Source organism: Dipodomys ordii, unplaced genomic scaffold (assembly GCF_000151885.1).
Source record: "Dipodomys ordii isolate 6190 unplaced genomic scaffold, Dord_2.0 Scaffold2, whole genome shotgun sequence".
Lineage (NCBI taxonomy): Eukaryota > Metazoa > Chordata > Mammalia > Rodentia > Heteromyidae > Dipodomys > Dipodomys ordii.
The window spans coordinates 12,222,066-12,239,751 of NW_012267218.1; the positions used below are offsets into that span (position 1 = coordinate 12,222,066).

At 42.8% G+C, this 17,686-nt stretch overlaps 2 protein-coding genes across 2 annotated transcripts in view; one reads left to right on the forward strand and one right to left on the reverse strand.

Moving 5' to 3' along the window:
- Ptpn21 (protein tyrosine phosphatase, non-receptor type 21) overlaps positions 1 to 12,405 on the forward strand; it is a 66,229-nt gene extending 53,824 nt beyond the window's left edge. The window contains exons 14-19 of the mRNA XM_013017800.1: positions 3,378 to 3,515; positions 4,633 to 4,854; positions 8,626 to 8,754; positions 8,883 to 9,117; positions 9,922 to 10,082; positions 10,948 to 12,405. Coding sequence (XP_012873254.1) covers positions 3,378 to 3,515; positions 4,633 to 4,854; positions 8,626 to 8,754; positions 8,883 to 9,117; positions 9,922 to 10,082; positions 10,948 to 11,076 — 1,014 coding nt within the window. The 3' untranslated portion in view covers positions 11,077 to 12,405. The remainder of the gene's footprint in view (positions 1 to 3,377; positions 3,516 to 4,632; positions 4,855 to 8,625; positions 8,755 to 8,882; positions 9,118 to 9,921; positions 10,083 to 10,947) is intronic.
- Positions 12,406 to 15,736: 3,331 nt separating this feature from the next.
- Positions 15,737 to 17,686, reverse strand: part of Spata7 (spermatogenesis associated 7) — a 28,009-nt gene continuing 26,059 nt past the window's right edge. The window contains exons 9-10 of the mRNA XM_013013381.1: positions 16,717 to 16,774; positions 15,737 to 16,423 (exon numbers count right to left, since the gene is read on the reverse strand). Coding sequence (XP_012868835.1) covers positions 15,839 to 16,423; positions 16,717 to 16,774 — 643 coding nt within the window. The 3' untranslated portion in view covers positions 15,737 to 15,838. The remainder of the gene's footprint in view (positions 16,424 to 16,716; positions 16,775 to 17,686) is intronic.

A 17,686-nucleotide genomic window follows, 5' to 3' on the forward strand; every position in this document is an offset into this window, starting at 1 on the left:
TATGGGGCTAGTGCTTGATTGACTTTGCTATCCAGTTTATAACCAGCGGACTGTTATTCTGCCCATCTACAGATATAAACCAGTGGACTGTAAGATAGTCACTGTTCTAAGACCCGCCCCCCCCCCCAAGTGAATGACCTGAGATTTAAATCCCACTTTATCTCCATGGCCTGTTTACCATCTACACTGAGGTATAAAAATGTGTTGGTTGAAGCCTTGCTCTTCTGTTTTGCCACTGAAACTTCGTAACATGTGAGTTCTCAACCTTTGCCTAAGCATTGGCGACCCTATCACAAAGTGTATCCACCCTACATCATCTTGCTTTGCTCAGCCCCTGCTCCTTCTGGCCTCCACCTCCATGTCCCACACTGGAGCGGAGGCAGGGCCACTTCCATTTGCGTCCAGCTGTCCTGGCCAGGAGGGCTCTTCTCCCTGGCACACTCCCATCTCAAGTGTGCTTCTAGACCCTCAAACATCCTGATACATTGTTTTATACCTGAACAGTCAAGGCTGAACAAGCCCAGGCTGGTTTTGAACCACAGTCCTCAGCTCTCAGCCTCCCGAGTAGCTAGGATTACAGGTGTGAGCCACTGGCGCCAGGCTTCAGTTTTTATTTGTAAATGCAATGACTCCAGAGACACATCATGTCCTCCGCATGGAACAGTGCGCAACATTAACTAAACAGTGTAGAATTGTATCATCTGTTCAACCTCCTACTTTCTCCAGGGTTAAGAGGCCAACTGTCTGCTAACCTTCTGACCCCTAGCACAGGCTGGCCAGTTGGTGTCACTGTTAAAGCAGATGGATACACCAGTGTGAACTAAAGTGAAAGACATAGCTTAGTATTACAAACACTGAAAAAAGTCTTTGCAGGCTAGGAACATTTTAGAATTCTCCGCCCATGTGTCTCCACCTCTAGTAGCTAGATTGTCACCACAAAGGCAGACTGGTTTGGGTGCTCATACATCTGCATATAGATTTTCTCGTTGATGAAGTGAAGTTCTGGCTTAAGAAATCAACAGGCCCGGTGTGGTGGGGCAAAGTGATAGTCCTAGCACTTGAGAAGCAGAGAATCATTAGTTCAAGGCCAGCCTGGGCTACCTTAGTGAGACTATTTCAGCTCCTTGTCCCCAACCCCTCGTGCCATAAAGAGTAACCCCCCCTTCACTCCTTTGAAACAAAACATAAAAAACCTACTGTACTTGCACTCTAAGGGCGAAGTTAGGATTATTCAAGGCTAGTTTTGGCTTTCTTTGAATACTGGTATTTAAACTGACCTTACACAGCCCTGTTTGCCCTTTTACCAAGCATCTCAGTTTAGGGCATTTTGAGTCATTTTCAGTCAGAGAAGTACTGTAGCCAATTAGCAAGCAGGCATTGACTGTTTAATTTTTCAGGAATCTCACAAGATTTCATGTCTCATCTTACATCATGGAAATTAGTAAATGCAGATCAGAACTCTTGCTTAGCTAGGCGCTGGTAGCCTAGCCACTCAGGAGGCTGAGATCTAAGGATCATGGTTCAAAGCCAGCCCAGGCAAGAAATCCATATAGCTCTTGTCTCCAATTAAGCACCAGAAAACTAGAAATGGAACTGTGGCTTAAAGTGGTAGAGTGCTGGCCTTGAACAAAAGAACTTAAGGACAATACCCATGTCCTGAGTTCAAGTCCCATGACAGACAAAAAAAAACCCCAGCAGAACTTTTTCTCATGGAGCCAGTTGTTAGACATCACCAATACACCACTATATCCTGCACACATTAGAATCACGACGTCTTACCATCTTACCATCTTACCCAAAGCAGGACCTTTAGTTTAGCATGTCAGTTGTAAGGCTTAAACTCTGGGCCTGGATACTGTCCCTGAGCATTTTTGCTCAAGGCCTACCACTTTGAACCACTTCCAGTTTTCTCCAGGTTAATTGAGATAAGAGTCTCACAGACTTTCCTGCCCAAGCTGGCTTTGAACTGTGATTCTCAGATTTCAGCCTCCTGAGTAGCTCGGATTACAGGTGTGAGCCATCAGTGCCCAACTTATAGGTAACTTTTTGAGTTGTGTGTCAATCTTATTCTTCAATTACAGTAGCACTCTTGCAGCATTTTCTTTTCTTACCCTAGTATCTTTTTCCTTATGTTCTCCTTTTAATATTATTTTAAATTATCCTTAAGGAGCAGTAGAGGGTGTTTCAGTTCAACATGTCAGTTTGTAAGGACAATGCATCTTGATCAGTGCTACTCCTTTCATATTATTTTGATATTGGGGTTTTGTAACCTTTTCTGGTTTGGTAGAACTGGAATAAACCTGATTTCATTTAAGACAGACAGAGCAAACCATTTCTTTCAAGTTGGGTCTACTTATTGTGGCTTCTAAGAAAGTATAGAGTAAATATCCAAGGAGACTTAGCTTTCTTAGACTTACTTCCTATTGAGAGGAAAATCATTGTTTAATAATAACTTCAGGAAATGCCTATTTTCAATAGGTAGAAATTCTGTTGTTGTTCTCTCTTACACTCTTATCTTCCTGATGGAAATTTCAGCCAGTTATTTTCCTGCTTTAAAAACATGGCTATTCTAAAAACAATACAATAGGGGCTGGGAAGGTGGCTCAGTAGTAGAGCGCTTGCCTTGCATGCCTGAGGCCCTGGGTTCAATTCCTCAGCACCACATAAGCAAAAAGAAAAAAGCCGGAAGTGGCGCTGTGGCTCAAGTGGTAGAGCTCTAGCCTTGAGCTGAAGAGCTGAGGGACAGCATCCAGGCCCAGAGTTCAGGCCCCATGACTGGACCCAAAAATAAAAAAAATAAAAACAATACAATAATGATGCAGCCTGGGTCACACAATTTTGCCATAGAATGTAGACATGGGAAGGCAGTGCTCAAAAGGAAAGCATGTAATTTTTTTCAGAATAGTTTTTAAGACTTATTTAAAAAATATAGGATTATTACAGCAATCAAACAATGGCACTTGAGAGGTTTTGGGGGACTGCAGTGTGTGTGTGTGTGTGTGTGTGTGTGAGGGGGGAGAGAAGGGAGGAGAGAAAAAGGGGGAGAGGGAGAGAGAGGGGTAGAAGGAGAGAGAGAGAGGGAGGAGAGGGAGAGGGAGAGAGAGAGGGATTTGAATTTCAGCATCTGAAGGAATGCTGCCTGTCTGGAGCCCCACCTTTTCATTGCAACAGAGTCGCAACCAATTGAGTTTCAAAAGGGAGGCCTTATCAGAGCTTTGGCCTTGAAAGGAATGTCTTCCTCCTAATGTTTGCTAAACAGATGTGCAAAGGAGGGAAGGAGGACACTCAGTTTGTTTCCAGGCTTTGGCCATTGAGTCTGATTCCAAAGGGCTCTCTGTGTGTATATTAAATATATATGCTCGGATATATATTTCCAGGGAATGAAAAAGTCTCGAGTGGATGCAAAAAAAATTGGCCCCCTTAAGTTGGCTGCCCTCAACGGACTCTCCCTGTCTCGATTGCCTCTGCCTGATGAAGGGAAGGAAGTGTCTACCAGAGCGACGAATGATGAGAGGGTACGTACGCCACACCTGGCTTCCCGCCTTCCCAGGGGAGCCCAGGAAGGCGGACATGAGTGCCTTGGTTGCGGTTTCTGTGAATTCTTTTAGAATGATTGAATAGTCGTGGGTGAGTGTTACTGGGCAAACGGATATCTAATGTCTTGATAGATAATTTTAGGTTCCAGTGTTGAGTAAGTGTTGTTTCTGAATGTGTTCCTCTGCCTTCTTTCAGTCACTTGGGGCGGTTGATTTTTGCTAGCCTTAAAGATGAGACAAATGGGGCTGGGAAGGTGGCTCAGTGGTACAGTGCTTGCCTTGCATGCATGAGGCCCTGGGTTTGATTCCTCAGCACCACATAAGAAGAAAAAGCCAGAAGTGGCACTGTGGCTCAAGTGGTAGAGCTTGAGCTAGCCTTGAGCTGAAGAGCTGAAGGACAGCGCCCAGGCCCAGAGTTCAGGCCCCATGACGGCAAAATTAAGAAAAAATGAGAACAAATCACACACACACACACACACACACACACACACACACACGATAGGACTGATTTCATTACACTGAAACTTTTTTTTTTAATCTCAAGAATATATAGTATACTAACCCTTGTAAAATTTCCTCTTGGGGGGAGGTATATTTTCTATGAGATTTTATTATCTCAAAGTCAGACAGGAATCTTCTAACTTATAACTGGATGAGGTAAAAATCAGTGTTTACTTTTTAGTATCTCACATGTCACTTTTTACAGGTTGGAGCATTGTTCCCAGACATTGGAACTAATTCTCCTGTGGAGGTTTACTGTTTGCCAGGAGAATTCATGTTCACGTTGCGGGGGGTGGGGGGTTGGGGGGTGCAGGGATTCACTTTAGAGAAAGGTAGTTAGAGACAACAGGTTTTTAACAGTTTGCTTGGGGCTAGTTTTCAACTCTAGAAATAGATTATTGTTTCCATATGTTCTCACCAGTTTTCCCTGTTAACTTCTTGTATGGTTTGTTGAAATTTTTCAGTTTAACTGTGGGTAGACTTCTCAATATTTGGTAATGCAGCCTTGAGGCAGAAGACGAGCTTTGTGAAGCACGCCGTGGCGTGTCACAGCGTGTGACCGCATTCATTGTATTCCACACATTCTCTTGCACAGTGCAAAGTCCTGGAGCAGCGGTTAGAGCAGGGAACAGTGTTCACCGAATATGAGAGGATTCTTAAGAGACGGCTGGTGGATGGGGAGTGCTCCACCGCCCGCCTTCCTGAAAATGCAGAGCGGAACCGGTTCCAGGACGTGCTTCCCTACGAGGACGCCAGAGTGGAGCTGGTCCCCACTAAGGAAAACAACACTGGCTACATCAACGCTTCACATATTAAGGTGAGAGAGGAGCCGAATGGCCTGGGGTTATCAGAATGGTCAGAATTGTATTCGTGTTTGTATTCTACAAATGCCCTGGTTTTGAACCGTGTTGACAACTATGTTATAAGCTGGAGAATTCATATACCAGAGCTAGGGAAAAAAAAAAAAAGTATCAGACTGAGGCTGATGAAGTTAAGTCCTCCCCAGGCAAGGCTAACCACTGTGTTCCAATACTGTTACCAGGACTCAGGGAGCACTTTCCTTGCTGGCTTTAGAACTTTGTCTCTCTTAGTCTGCAGTCTTCTTTCAAGCTCATCCATTCTCACCAGAGCTGCCAAATTGCTAGTTTTCCCTCACCACAAAACTGCATGTGTTTTTATTTTCTTCTGTGTAGCTAACGTGTCAGGCTGCTTCTGTTTTGTTTTGGTGGTAGTGGTGGTTTTGGGGTACCCTCCAGGGCATGCCCTGTGGGTGCTCTGCCACCCAAGATGTCCCCAGCCTGGTGTTTGGGCTTTTGGATGGCTCTCACAAAGCTTTTGTTTAGGAAGGAGTCACCTGTTTTCTTGGCCTGGTCACTGTCATTGCTTTTATTTCATCTATTTTTGCAAGTTTTGTATTTATGTTTGTGCTTTCTTCTTTTTTCTTTGTGCATTTTGAATAATTATTATAAAGGTGATGTATAGAGGAGTTTCAGTTAAGTCAGTCAGGTAATGAGTACCTTTCCTTTTGGACAATATCACCCCTTCCCTCACTCTTCTCCCAGTTTTTCCCTTGTGGTCCCCAACCACAAGTTGTATACATTTTCCACAGTGTCCAGTGAGTACCACTGCTGCATTTGTTCACTCTTTGTCACTCTATTTCTGTGTCGCCTTATCCTCCTAAAGACAGGTAAATGAACAAACAAGACAAAAGGAAAAGAAAACAAAAACAGCAACAAAGAAGAAAACCTCTTGTTTATATTTCCTGGAGTTTGTTTTGATACATTTTTGTGTGTGTATGTGTTGGTTGTGGGGCTTGAACTCAGGGTTTGGGTGCTGTCTCTGAGCTCTTTTGCTCAAGGCTAGTACTCTATCACTTCGAGTCATTGTACCACTTCCAGATTTTGAGTGGTTAATTGGAGATGAGAATCTCACAGTGACTTTTTTGCCCAGGCTGGCTTCGAACTGCGGTCCCAGAGTTCAGCCTCCTGAGTAGGTAGGATAACAGGCGTGAGCCACTGGCACCTTGCAATAAAAGCTATATGCTCTGATGAACATAGGTATTGTACCTTTGTGTTCTTCCCCTAAGAATATCTTCCTTTAGTCTCAGTGCATGTGACTGTCTAGATAGAGACCTGTATAATTTATCGTGTCCCAGTGTATTTTTCTTTGAACCGTCCAGTGTGTTTACTTGTTAATTTATAGACATATGCTAGCTACCAGCAATAACCATGCAACCTATGCTTCTCTGGGTCTGGCTTATTTTACTTAATATAATTTTTGATTGCTTTTGAGTATCACCTTGCTCTAGGAAGCAGGATGAGGCCATTTAACCAGAGCAGCGTTGCCCCCATTAGAACGGGAAAGGGATCACTTGCAACTGGTGGCTGAACACAGCCCAGTACTCTGTCTTCTGGGTATGCTTTTGTAGCCAGGAGCTGATTTTCTTCTTTCCCACATTTTCTTCAGCGTGCAAATCTTATTTGCTACGAGACCAATCTTACCCCTGAGGGTTTTCTGAACACCTGGCAATCTGTATGTGCTCATTTGTACCTTTAATGGTTTGAGGAATCTATGCACGTAGTATTCTGAGGTTTTGTTTGTTTGTTTGTTTGTTTGTTTTTAGTGCCAGTACTGGGGCTTGAACTTAAGGCCGGAGCACTGTTTCTGAGCTTTTTTGTTCAAGGCTAGCACTCTACCAATTGAGCCACAGCTCCACGTCTGGCTTTTTGTGGTTAAGTGGAGATAAGTCTCTAGGGGGCTGGGAATGTGGCCTAGTGGTAGAGTGATTGCCTAGCGTGCATAAAGCCCTCTTGGGTTCGATTTCAAATGGTGCTGTGGCTCAAGTGGTAGAATGCTAGCTTTGAGCAAAAGAGGCTCAGTGTGTGGGACAGTGCCCAGGCCCTAAGTTCAAGCCCTAGGGCTGCCCACCGCCTCCCCTCCAAAAAAAATCTCTCTAGGATTTTCCTTCCCTGGGCTGGGCGGGGTGGGGCTGGCTTGGAACCTCAATCCTCAGATCTCAGCCTCTGGAGTCTCTAGATTCTAGGTGTGAGCCACTGATACCCAGCCTGTTTTTCTTTCTTTTGAATATCTGATCTAGTCTTTTTTTTTTTTTTTTTTTTAGGTCCAGTCGTGGGGCCTGAACTCTGGGCCTGGGAGTTATCCCTCAGCCCTTCAGCTCAAGGCTAGTGCTCTACCACTTGAGCCACAGCGCCACTTCTGGCTTTTTTTCTTTTTGCTTATGTGGTGCTGGGGAATTGAACCCAGGGCCTCATGCATGCAAGGCAAGCGCTCTACCGCTGAGCCACCTTCCCAGCCCCATGATCTAGTCTTTTATGAGTGGATAAATAAGAATTGAATGGAGGTGTGCTTCTATAGTTCATTTCAGTCTTCAGTGGCAAATGGAAGAGTCATGGAAAGAGTTTGAGCTTCAGAATTGGGCAGATTGGGTTGACCCCTCAATCTCCCACTTGCCTGTTACAGGGCCTCAGTTGAGGGGTGCCCATCTGTCCAACCCTTGTGGTTATTTGTGTCCACCCCATGCTCGCTGAGCAGGTGCTCAGGGAGAGAGTGGGAGAGTGTGTGGAATAGGCCTGGCAAGGTGTTCCATGTTTTGAATCCTTGAATCCTAGAGCTAAGATTTAGCCCAGGTTTCCTTTCCTGACTATAAATCCCGCAATGACTCTGTGACATTAGATACTGTTCAAGTGTGTTAAATCTCAAGTGGAAAACTTGGTATTACTCTGGAGAGGAATCTTGACTCAGAAGATCAAGATGAGAAAACATTTAAATATGAATTTTTTTTTTCCCCTAGAAATCTGACATTTAACTTAGGTTTTGGCTTGATTATTAGCCCATTTTCCAACATATTTAATACTTTGTGACGGGAAATTGTGTTTTATTTATGTTTGTTTTTGTGCTAGTACTGGGGCTTGAACTCAGGGTCTTGCATTCTTGGTTAGTTTTTTCATTCAAGTATGGCACTCTACCACTTGAGCCATAGATTCACTTCTCGCTTTTTGCTGGTTAAGAGTCCCAGATTTGTCTGCCCAGGCTGACTTAGAACCTTGATCCTCAGATCTCAGCCTGCAGAGTATCTAGGATTACAGTCATAAGCCACCAGCTCCTTGTGGAAATTGTGTTTGAAATCTCGGTACTATGAAGTTGGTATTTTTGAAATGTCACAGCAATCATAGCTGCTTACTGAGTACTTCCTATGTGCCTGGCACAGTATATTTCTACTCAGTCAGTAGGAAGCATTTTCATTTATATTAAAAACAGAGATTTCAGATTGCTACATGAATTCACATACACACATATACATACACACATATGTCTACAGATATATAAAGCATATACATATATGTATAAAGTATATATATTCATCTACATATATATGCAAAGTGTATGTGTGTATATACATACATACATACATATGTATATTTATGTAGGGTAAAGGGCATTGTCTTCAAAGAAAAGCATAAGGTATGTCCTAACTGCTGAATAACCCAGTCCATTTTTCAGTTGTGCCATGAATATATCTATATGTTTTTCATGTACAGAGTAATTTATAACCTTTTTCCGATTTCAGGTCTCTGTTAGTGGAATTGAGTGGGATTATATTGCCACCCAGGGTCCATTACAGAATACCTGTCAGGATTTCTGGCAGATGGTATGGGAGCAGGGCGTTGCGATTATAGCGATGGTGACGGCGGAAGAGGTATGCGCTCATTCTCTTCCTTGGTCTGTAGAGGAAAGGGCAGGGTGGGACTGGGGCTCTGCATTCCAGGTTCTCTGGGTCTGCGGCTGGATCCTGTGCTGCTGTTGAACCCTGCTTGTCTTTCACAGGAGGGTGGGAGAGAGAAGAGCTTCAGGTATTGGCCACGACTTGGTTCCAGGCATAACACTGTCACCTATGGAAGGTTTAAGATCACCACCCGATTCCGCACCGACTCTGGCTGCTATGCCACCACAGGCTTGAAGATGAAGCACCTCCTCACAGGACAGGAGAGGACAGTGTGGCACCTCCAGTACACAGATTGGCCTGAGCATGGCTGTCCTGAAGACCTCAAGGGCTTCTTATGTAAGTGTCTCTGTTCCAGGAGAGCTTCAGGCTTAGGCTTCTGAAATCTGTTCCTTAGGTTGGGATTTGGGACTTGGGACTTGGTTTAGTTTTTAAAAATTATTATTTTTTACAGTTCTTTTTGTGCCAGTACTAGGGCTTGAATTCGGGGACTTTGCACGTTTTCTCTTAAGGCTGGTGCTTCACCATTTGAGCCACATGTCTACTTCTGGCTTTTTACTGGTTAATTGGAGATGAGTTTGGGGAATTTGTTTGCCCAGGCTAGTTTCAAAGCTTGATCCTCAGATCTCAGCCTCCTGATGGGACTTGTTTTAAAATAAAGAACAGGAATGTTTTGTGGTGGGGCCAGTTTTGTTAGCAAGTAGTGTGTCCATTGCTTCTCTGTGTCTGTCCTCCCTTTCATTGGTTGAGGTGCTGGCTCTGCCCGTAGGTCACAGGGAGGGGTTGGGACTGGTTCCCTGGTGCCCAGCTTTATTATCTACAGTGTTCTTTTTTGTTTTGTTTTTATTTTGTCAGTTGGAGATTTGAACTCAGGGTCTGGGTGCTGTCCCTGAGCTTTTGTGCTCAAGGCTAGCACTTTACCACTTTGAGCCACAGCTCCACTTGCGGTTTTCTGGTGATTAATTGGAGATGAGAATTTCATGGACTTTCCTGTCCAGGCTGGCTTTGAGCCAGGATCCTCAGATCTTGGCCTCCTGAGTAGCTAAGATCACAGGTGTGAGCCACTGGTGCCCAGCTATCTGCAGTATTCTTAACAATGGATATGAACATGCAGTTTTTTGTTTTTAATGTTATTCTTTACAGCATACCTTGAAGAGATCCAATCTGTTCGACGCCACACAAATAGTACAGGTGAACCAAAGAGCCCCAACCCTCCACTGTTGGTCCACTGCAGTGCCGGAGTGGGAAGGACTGGCGTGGTCATCTTGTCAGAGATCATGATTGCCTGTCTGGAACACAATGAGGTGATGCCTTAGATTAAGCCTGACCTGGAAATCAGACTAGAAAGGAGAAGAGACTAGGAGGTCTTTGTGATCACATTGCCCGGGACTGTGGTGACCTCAGCATGTTATGTATTGCTGAAAAGAGTAAATTTTGCAGATTTCTCAGTTCTAGCTAGCAGACTGAAGACTGAGAGGTCATGTGGTAAATAAGGCTGTTTAGTTTTATCCATTTGTTGTTGTTGTTTTTCCAATTTGAATGCAAAACTTTTTCCCATAATATCAACCAACATTTCAAAGATGATGAGCGCAGCCCAGTGCGCTCTGTGGGACATGCTGAGCCAGGTGCTGGGTCACAGTTGGCAACAGTGAGTTTTTGTTCAGTCTTGGTTATCTGATGAGAGATGACTTAAAACCAGACCCAGATAGCCAAAGAATGTTGAGGAATATTCCATATGGATGTCATATATTTTTTGTTTTTGTTTTGTTTTTGGTCCATTGTGGGGTTTGGGGCCTAGGCTATCCCTAAGATTTTGTGCTCAAAGCTAGTGCTCTACCACTTTGAGCCACAGCTCCACTTCTGGTTAACTGGAGGTAAGAATCTAATGGACTTGCCTGCCCAGGATGGCTTTGAACTGCAATCCTTAAATCTCAGCCTCCTGAGTAGCCAAGGCTATAGGTGTGAGGCACCAGTGCCCGGCAGATGTCCTGTTTGCAGTTAAAATGAATCAGATGTAAGCCATGTTCTAGCGAGCTTTCTAGGGAAGCACTCTACCACTTGAGCCGTGCCTCCCTCCAGCAAGCCAGCCTCCCGCTGGAACAGCAGCTTCCCCAGCCTTTTGTGTCCCCCAGGGAGTGCGTTCCCTTCACCATCGCTGCTCTTCCCTAGGTGCTGGACATCCCGAGAGTGCTGGGTATGTTGAGACAGCAGAGGATGATGCTGGTGCAGACCCTCTGCCAGTACACGTTCGTGTACAGAGCTCTCATTCAGTTCCTGAAAAGCTCCAGGCTCATCTAAGCTCCCACACTGCCCAGCCATCACACTTGCTCCTCATCACCTGAGCCATGTGAAGATGCATCCGGAAAGGCCATTATGAATAGCTACGCACTGAAGGCAACATGCAAAGCACAAGGCTGAAGAAGGGGATTTGGGACCTCAGAACTGTGCTGGAGGACAAACACGGACATGACTTGGACAGGACATAACTGTCCTGCCCTGGTCTGTCTGATTTGCAGTACTTGCACACATTTTGGAGATTGTATTTTCTAGACAATTCTCTGTTTTACTGAAGCTATGCTGGGTTATTCTGGCAAATCCTAATGGCTCATAGATTTCCATCTTAAGCTAGTTTTTGATAATGGAGTTTTATGACTAAACTATTTAGGGGTTTTTCTCAGCTAGAAACTGAACATTCTGTGGGGATGATCCACAGATTGAGCGGTCCTTACATAACTTTGTATTTAAAACCATGTTGTTATCTTTTGTTATGTAAAAAGAAAAAACAAAACAAAAAACCCTTGGGTACTTCATGGTCTGTTTACCGAGCCCAGAACTCTTAATGAGAAGCTAAAAGTGTTATTTTGAAGTATGGAAAGCATTTTTATATTCAGAAAATTTTTTATCCTAAAAATTCTATATATTTGTACCTTCTGTATTTTCCAAACAAGAACTCAACTTGCTACAATACTGAAACCAGTCAATTCACACAGAAGAAACAAGAATGAAGGCACATTAAAATATAGGAGAATCAGATTCACTATTTTTTTCAGTATTATTCATAAATCTAAATGGGTTTGACCTTTTGGGAGTTGGAAAAATGAAGTGTAAAACAATGACATAGGATGGTTTTAAGCACCTTTGAAAAACAACCATAATCTGAGTTTTTATATATGTATTGCTTTATATTTAAGACAGTAATGATGGACATTGTTTTATAAACGTTTCAAAGAGAAGGATTAGAGTATGTAGGATGACAAGGAAGAGTAAGTGGTTTGTGATGTTAAGTGCTGGACATCTTAGTCTTCACAAAAGCTGCAGTATTACCTTACTCAGACTTAGCCCAGTTAGGAGAGTTGGGGCTTGGGAGTCTGAGGGTCGACCCCAGAGAATTCACCGCCTCTCACTGTCCAGTTACTCTCAGTGGCTTATTGTTTCCATAGAATCCTTCCACCAAAATCTGTAGTCTCTCCCTCTCCCTCTCTACCTCTATTCCTCTCCCCTCCCCTCCCTCTCTTTCTCTTCCAAATTCAGGTTCATGTTATCAAAGAAACTTTGAAGAAGCCAGGTACTGGTGGCTCACGCCTGTAATCCTCGCTACTCAGGGACCTGAGGTCTGAGGATTGCAGTTCAAAGCCAGCCCCAGCAAAAATGTCCAGGAAACTCTTATTTCCAAATTAACAAGCAAAAAGCCAGAAGTGGAGGTGTGGCTAAGTTGTAGAGCAGTAGACTTGAGCAAAAAAGCTGAGAGCACAAGACCTCACTCAAGTTGTAGTACTGGTGTGCACGCATGCGTGCACACACACATACAGCCTTTAAGAAGCTGTTTTTTTTTTCTAATTGAAAGAAGAGAATGATTTATGATAGTTGGAACTCTTCTCCAAAACACAGTTGACATTTGTGAGGGTACCAGGAATTGCTGTGGTTTCCAAGAGGTACTTACACTTTAGCTCCCTCCTTAATCTCCTAACTTTACTCCCAGGATCAGTTTTAGGTACTGGATCCCTTCCCTCCATCTTGTTTGGGTCCATCCCATTGGGCAGAGCCATCTGGTGTCTTGCCTTGTCCAGTTATATTGAGCCGGTGAGAATGAAGTAGTACGTTCATATTAAAAGCCATCTCCTTCTCCCTTCCGAGGCTGTTTGCTCACAATAGAGAGCTTCCAGAATGTCCAACCTGTAGTTATTTGGAGCAATTACCATGTTCTAGGCATTGTTCTGGTTCCCCTATCAGTTCTAAAGCGGTTGAGCTCACTACTCTGGGCATTAGAAAAGCCGTCCTCCATGAGACAGCACTGCTGTCTGCAGTGTAAGCCAGCCTAACCAACTTACCAGAAACCAGCCGCCCGAGGGGAAAGCTCCAGAGATACTGAGGAAAGTAAACATTGAAAGTGCACACACTTCTCAGGAACAAGAGAGCAATTTTAAATCTAAAACTGTCCTAAAAACTGTTTTAATAATAATAGACAAGTGAGACAGCTCCCCAGAAGAATGGAGTCAGAAGTACTTCCCAGGTACAAACCACAGACAGGAATTTTTCTGGTTTTATTTTTCCAATGGTACGATTAAGAAATGCTTTTCTATTGGGCTTAAACATTTTGAAGTGTCCTGTTGACAAGAACATATTGTAAAATCAAAGTCTAAATAAAGAGTAATATATGACATACTTGTATTCCTGTTGTAATAAATCTGTCACTCTTAAAAGCCTGTCACTCTGAAGAGCCAAGTAATTAAAAAATTTTAATCCAAGTTGGTATGAAAAAAATTCTAAATACAAGTAAATGTATGTTCTTGGACTTTGAAATTTTATGGTTTACCATGTTAGAATGTTACTCTCTGCCAGATCCACAAGGCTTCATGTATCCTAGTGTCTTTTAGTTCCATATTAATTTCGTACCAAAATGTACACTGCTGCAAGAAATCGGCTATATAAACCAGTGCTTCCACTGATCAGGCAGGAGTGCCTGCTGTCATGAAGGACATTGGGTGGAATTTTCTAGATGGTTCCAGCACAGTAAGTTCTCATTTTATTATAATGGAATTCTAATTGCTCTTTTTATTTTCTTCTAGAACATCTATTGTAAAGCACTCAGAAAGCCCTAGAATTTAGTATTAAAACATTTCGACAGGATCAGAAAAGAAACTGGACCTGTGATTACTTAGAAACTTCCAGAAAGAAATGTCTAGCCAGAAACACAGAGGAGGGAGGAGAGTATAGCAATGTCTGATGAACTGATAACTGATGAGGGTGATACAGCCAGCTTCATTTCAGACAGGTTGATATGCTAGTGTTCACAAAGTAAATATACATTATATAAATATAAGACTTTTTTTTTTGGCTGGTCCTAGAGCTTGAACTCGGCCTGGCCACTGTCCCTGAGCCATAGCGCGACTTAGGTTTTTTCTGAGTAGTTTATTAGAGATAAGTCCTCAGCTCTCAGCTTCCTGAGTAGCTAGGATTACAGATGAGTGAGCCACCAGCACCCGGCATAAAATATTATTTATAATATATATTATACTATTTTGGTGATGGAGATTGAAGTAGATGTATTTAAAAGATGATATACATATATGTACACACAAATTATATAAATAGAAATTCTTTGGATATTTAGGAGAATTTGCTTCCAGCAAGGTTTTATGCAAAGCAAAAAAAAGTGATGACAGTTCAAAGGCTAGCCTGGACAAGAAAGCTTGGGAGACTCCTTTTATAACCAGTAGCTTCCCTAGCTCCACGGAGACTGATATTGGAACTGTTTCCTTTTGAAACAGTGGTTTAGTCAAAAGTTGGAGGTCATTGTTTTTTTTGTTGTTGTTGTTTTTAGTTGGTCGTGGAGCTTGAACTCTGGGCCTGGGCGCTGTCCCTGCGCTCTTCAGCTCAAGGCGAGCACTCTATCACTTGAGCCATAGCACCATTTCCAGTTTCCTAGTGGTTTATTGGAGAGAAGAGTCTCATGGACTTTCCTGCCTGGACTGGCTTTGAACCGTGATCCTCAGATCTCAGCCTCCTGTGTAGCGAGGATTACAGGCGTGAGCCACCGGTGCCCTGCGGAGGTCATTGTTTTTAAGACTGGGATAATACTCTTTATCCTCCCAGGTGGCTTGGAATGAAAGTATGTATGACAGGTATTTAATATTCAATCATATTATTATAAATAGTTGAAAGCACATTATCAGAGGTGTCTGTCCTGAGACTTAATGGTGAGGATTTTCATGATGTAAAGCATAAGGGGAGGGTAGCAGACACGTCTGATAAAGTGTTGGGACTCACAAGAGATGACGATATTTCAGATGCTGAGAAGTGCCCCAGCTTACTAATAAGGAGAAAGTTCCTTGGGCTTTTAATATTGAAGAAAAGTGAGAAGGAAAGTCAAAGACACTGTAGAAAGGTGTTCTACTTCAAAACCTGTTACGACCACAAGCTATTTCCCATTGCCTGAGAAGTCTGTGTAAAATATGCTCCTGGATTACAGAACTATCCACCTTTGGACATCCACTCCCTGAATGGTATCCTCACAACTCTTAAGTGCGGGAGAATCCTGTGACTTACTTGAAACCAAAAACAAATGGCAAAGGTGATAGGAATATACCCCTGCAAGTAAATTATGTGAGACTCCATCTTACTGGCAGTTTTCTTTGCTTGTCCAGAGAGGCTAATGTAAGTCTAGAAAAGGCAATAGCCGTGTGCTTGAGGGCCTAGTGACAGGAAACTGAAGGCAGTCTGGCTACCATCAAGCAGGAAAATGAAGCTGTGAGATCTGTAGCTGCAAGAAGAATTCTGCCAATAACTAAAGAGACTGGAAGCAGATGCTCCCTCTGCAAGTTACTGGATGAGATCAGATCTGGAATGCTGCCTTGAGTGTAGTCTTAGGAGATGCAGAGCAAAGGACTTTACCTACATTGCTTAGATTGTTTAGGCAGTAATAAATGTGTTTTATAAATCCACTAAATTTACAGCCATTTATTAATTAGCATTGAAAACTATACAGAAATCTTAACATATAAGAGGAAAACAAAGAAAATATATTGAGTTACTGGCCATCTGGGGTATTTATTAGTGATGATCAAATATCTAAATCGCAGTCTTCAATGCTCATTTCCATGATTTGATGAGTTGGTAATTCCTTGTCATGATTATTGTCACCTTTGATGCCAGAGACCTGACCAGACGGGGACAGTAATGAGCTAAGAGAATATAATTCACTCGAAGTCTCAGCCTTCTCAGTGTCATTGTCACCTTCAATGACATGTACAGAGGTTTGGTGGTCTATTAAATGGTCTGAAATTCCTGGATGGTTTTCACCCCAAGTTGCTGGTCCAAGATTGCTTTCGTCACTCACCTGTTGAACTGTGACATTTTCTGAATATTTTGACTTATAGGGGGGCATGATAAATTCACCAGGTGAGGAGAACATCTCATTCTCGTTCTTTGGTGCAGACAGTAACAGATCCAAAGCCTTTTGGTATTGTCGATATTCCTGTTGAAATGCTATATCAGTTTCATGTTTCAATTCATTTTGTTTTGAATTCATAGCCTTTGAAAGGTCAAGTACATTCAATCTGTCAACTTCATTTAGCTTGTCTGAATTTTCCTCGCACAGGCAGCCCAAGTCTATCTTCAGGCCTTGCAGCAGGTGGCGCATTTTCCCCTAGGATTAAGAAAGTAATTATAAGACTACTTTTATTAAGATAATGGAATTTAATGACTTTTGTCTGCAGACTATCTCAGGAGGATTAGTATTTTCATTCTCCTGCTGCTTTCATATCGCCCACAATGATAGTAGTCTTGAGTACAAAAACTCAGGTACAGCACTTATGACTTGAGCTCAAGCTACAGGACCTTCACACACACAAACCACCCCACCAAACAACAAATCTACAACAAAAAAAACCCTTTAAATTTTTAAAGGTTTTTCTAATGAGGCTCTAAGGGAAGACAAACCTCTTCCAAATGGTGTTTATTTTCTTTTATGTGTCGCTCAAATAGGCGTTCTAAAAACCTACAAATGATAAAAACAAATGTTAATGTTTTAAAACTTTTAATGTCTTAAAATGAAAGCTAGGGCTGGGCACTGGTGGCTCATGTCTGTAATTCTAGTTACTTAGGAGGTTAAGATACGAGGATCTAGTCTAGGCAGGAGACTGGAAAGTCTGGAGACTCTTACCTCTAATTAATCACCAAAAAGCTGGAAATGGAGTTGTGGTTCAAATGGTAGAGTGCTAGCTCTGAGCAAAGAAGCTCAGGGTCAGCACCCAAGGCCCTGAGTTCAAACCCCAGTACTGGCACGTGAACACATGCATGTACACACAGATATAAACACATACACATATTCACAAATCCTTCAGTGAATAATCTCATAATTCTAAGAGAAAAATGTAACATTTTAAGTATAAATACATATTTTGTGGCTAAAACACCGTTAAAATTTGCCATCTTGGCCATTTTAATTAGAAAATTTCAGTTATTTTTAAACTTGATTGTCAAACCTTTTTTGTTGGAAACCATCTCACTATGTAGCCAATACTGACTTTAAACTCATATTCTTCCTGCCTCTGCCTCCAAGTTCTGGGATTACAGTTGTGTACCACAATGTTCAGTTTTCAACCATTTTTTCCATTTCCTGGAATTCATTTTGATAAATACTATTTTATATGACCAGAGGCACAGAGGCATTGCACACTTCTGTTCCTCCCTAAGAATGTTCTCCTTGGGGCTGGGAAGGTGGCTCAGTGGTAGAGCGCTGGCCTTGCATGCATGAGGCCCTGGGTTCAATTCCCTAGCACCACATAAGCAAAAAGAAAAAAGCCAGAAGTGGCGCTATGGCTCAAGTGGTAGAGCACTAACCTTGAGCTGAAGAGCTGAGGGACAGCACCCAGGCCCAGTGTTCAGGCCCCACGACCGGACCCAAAAA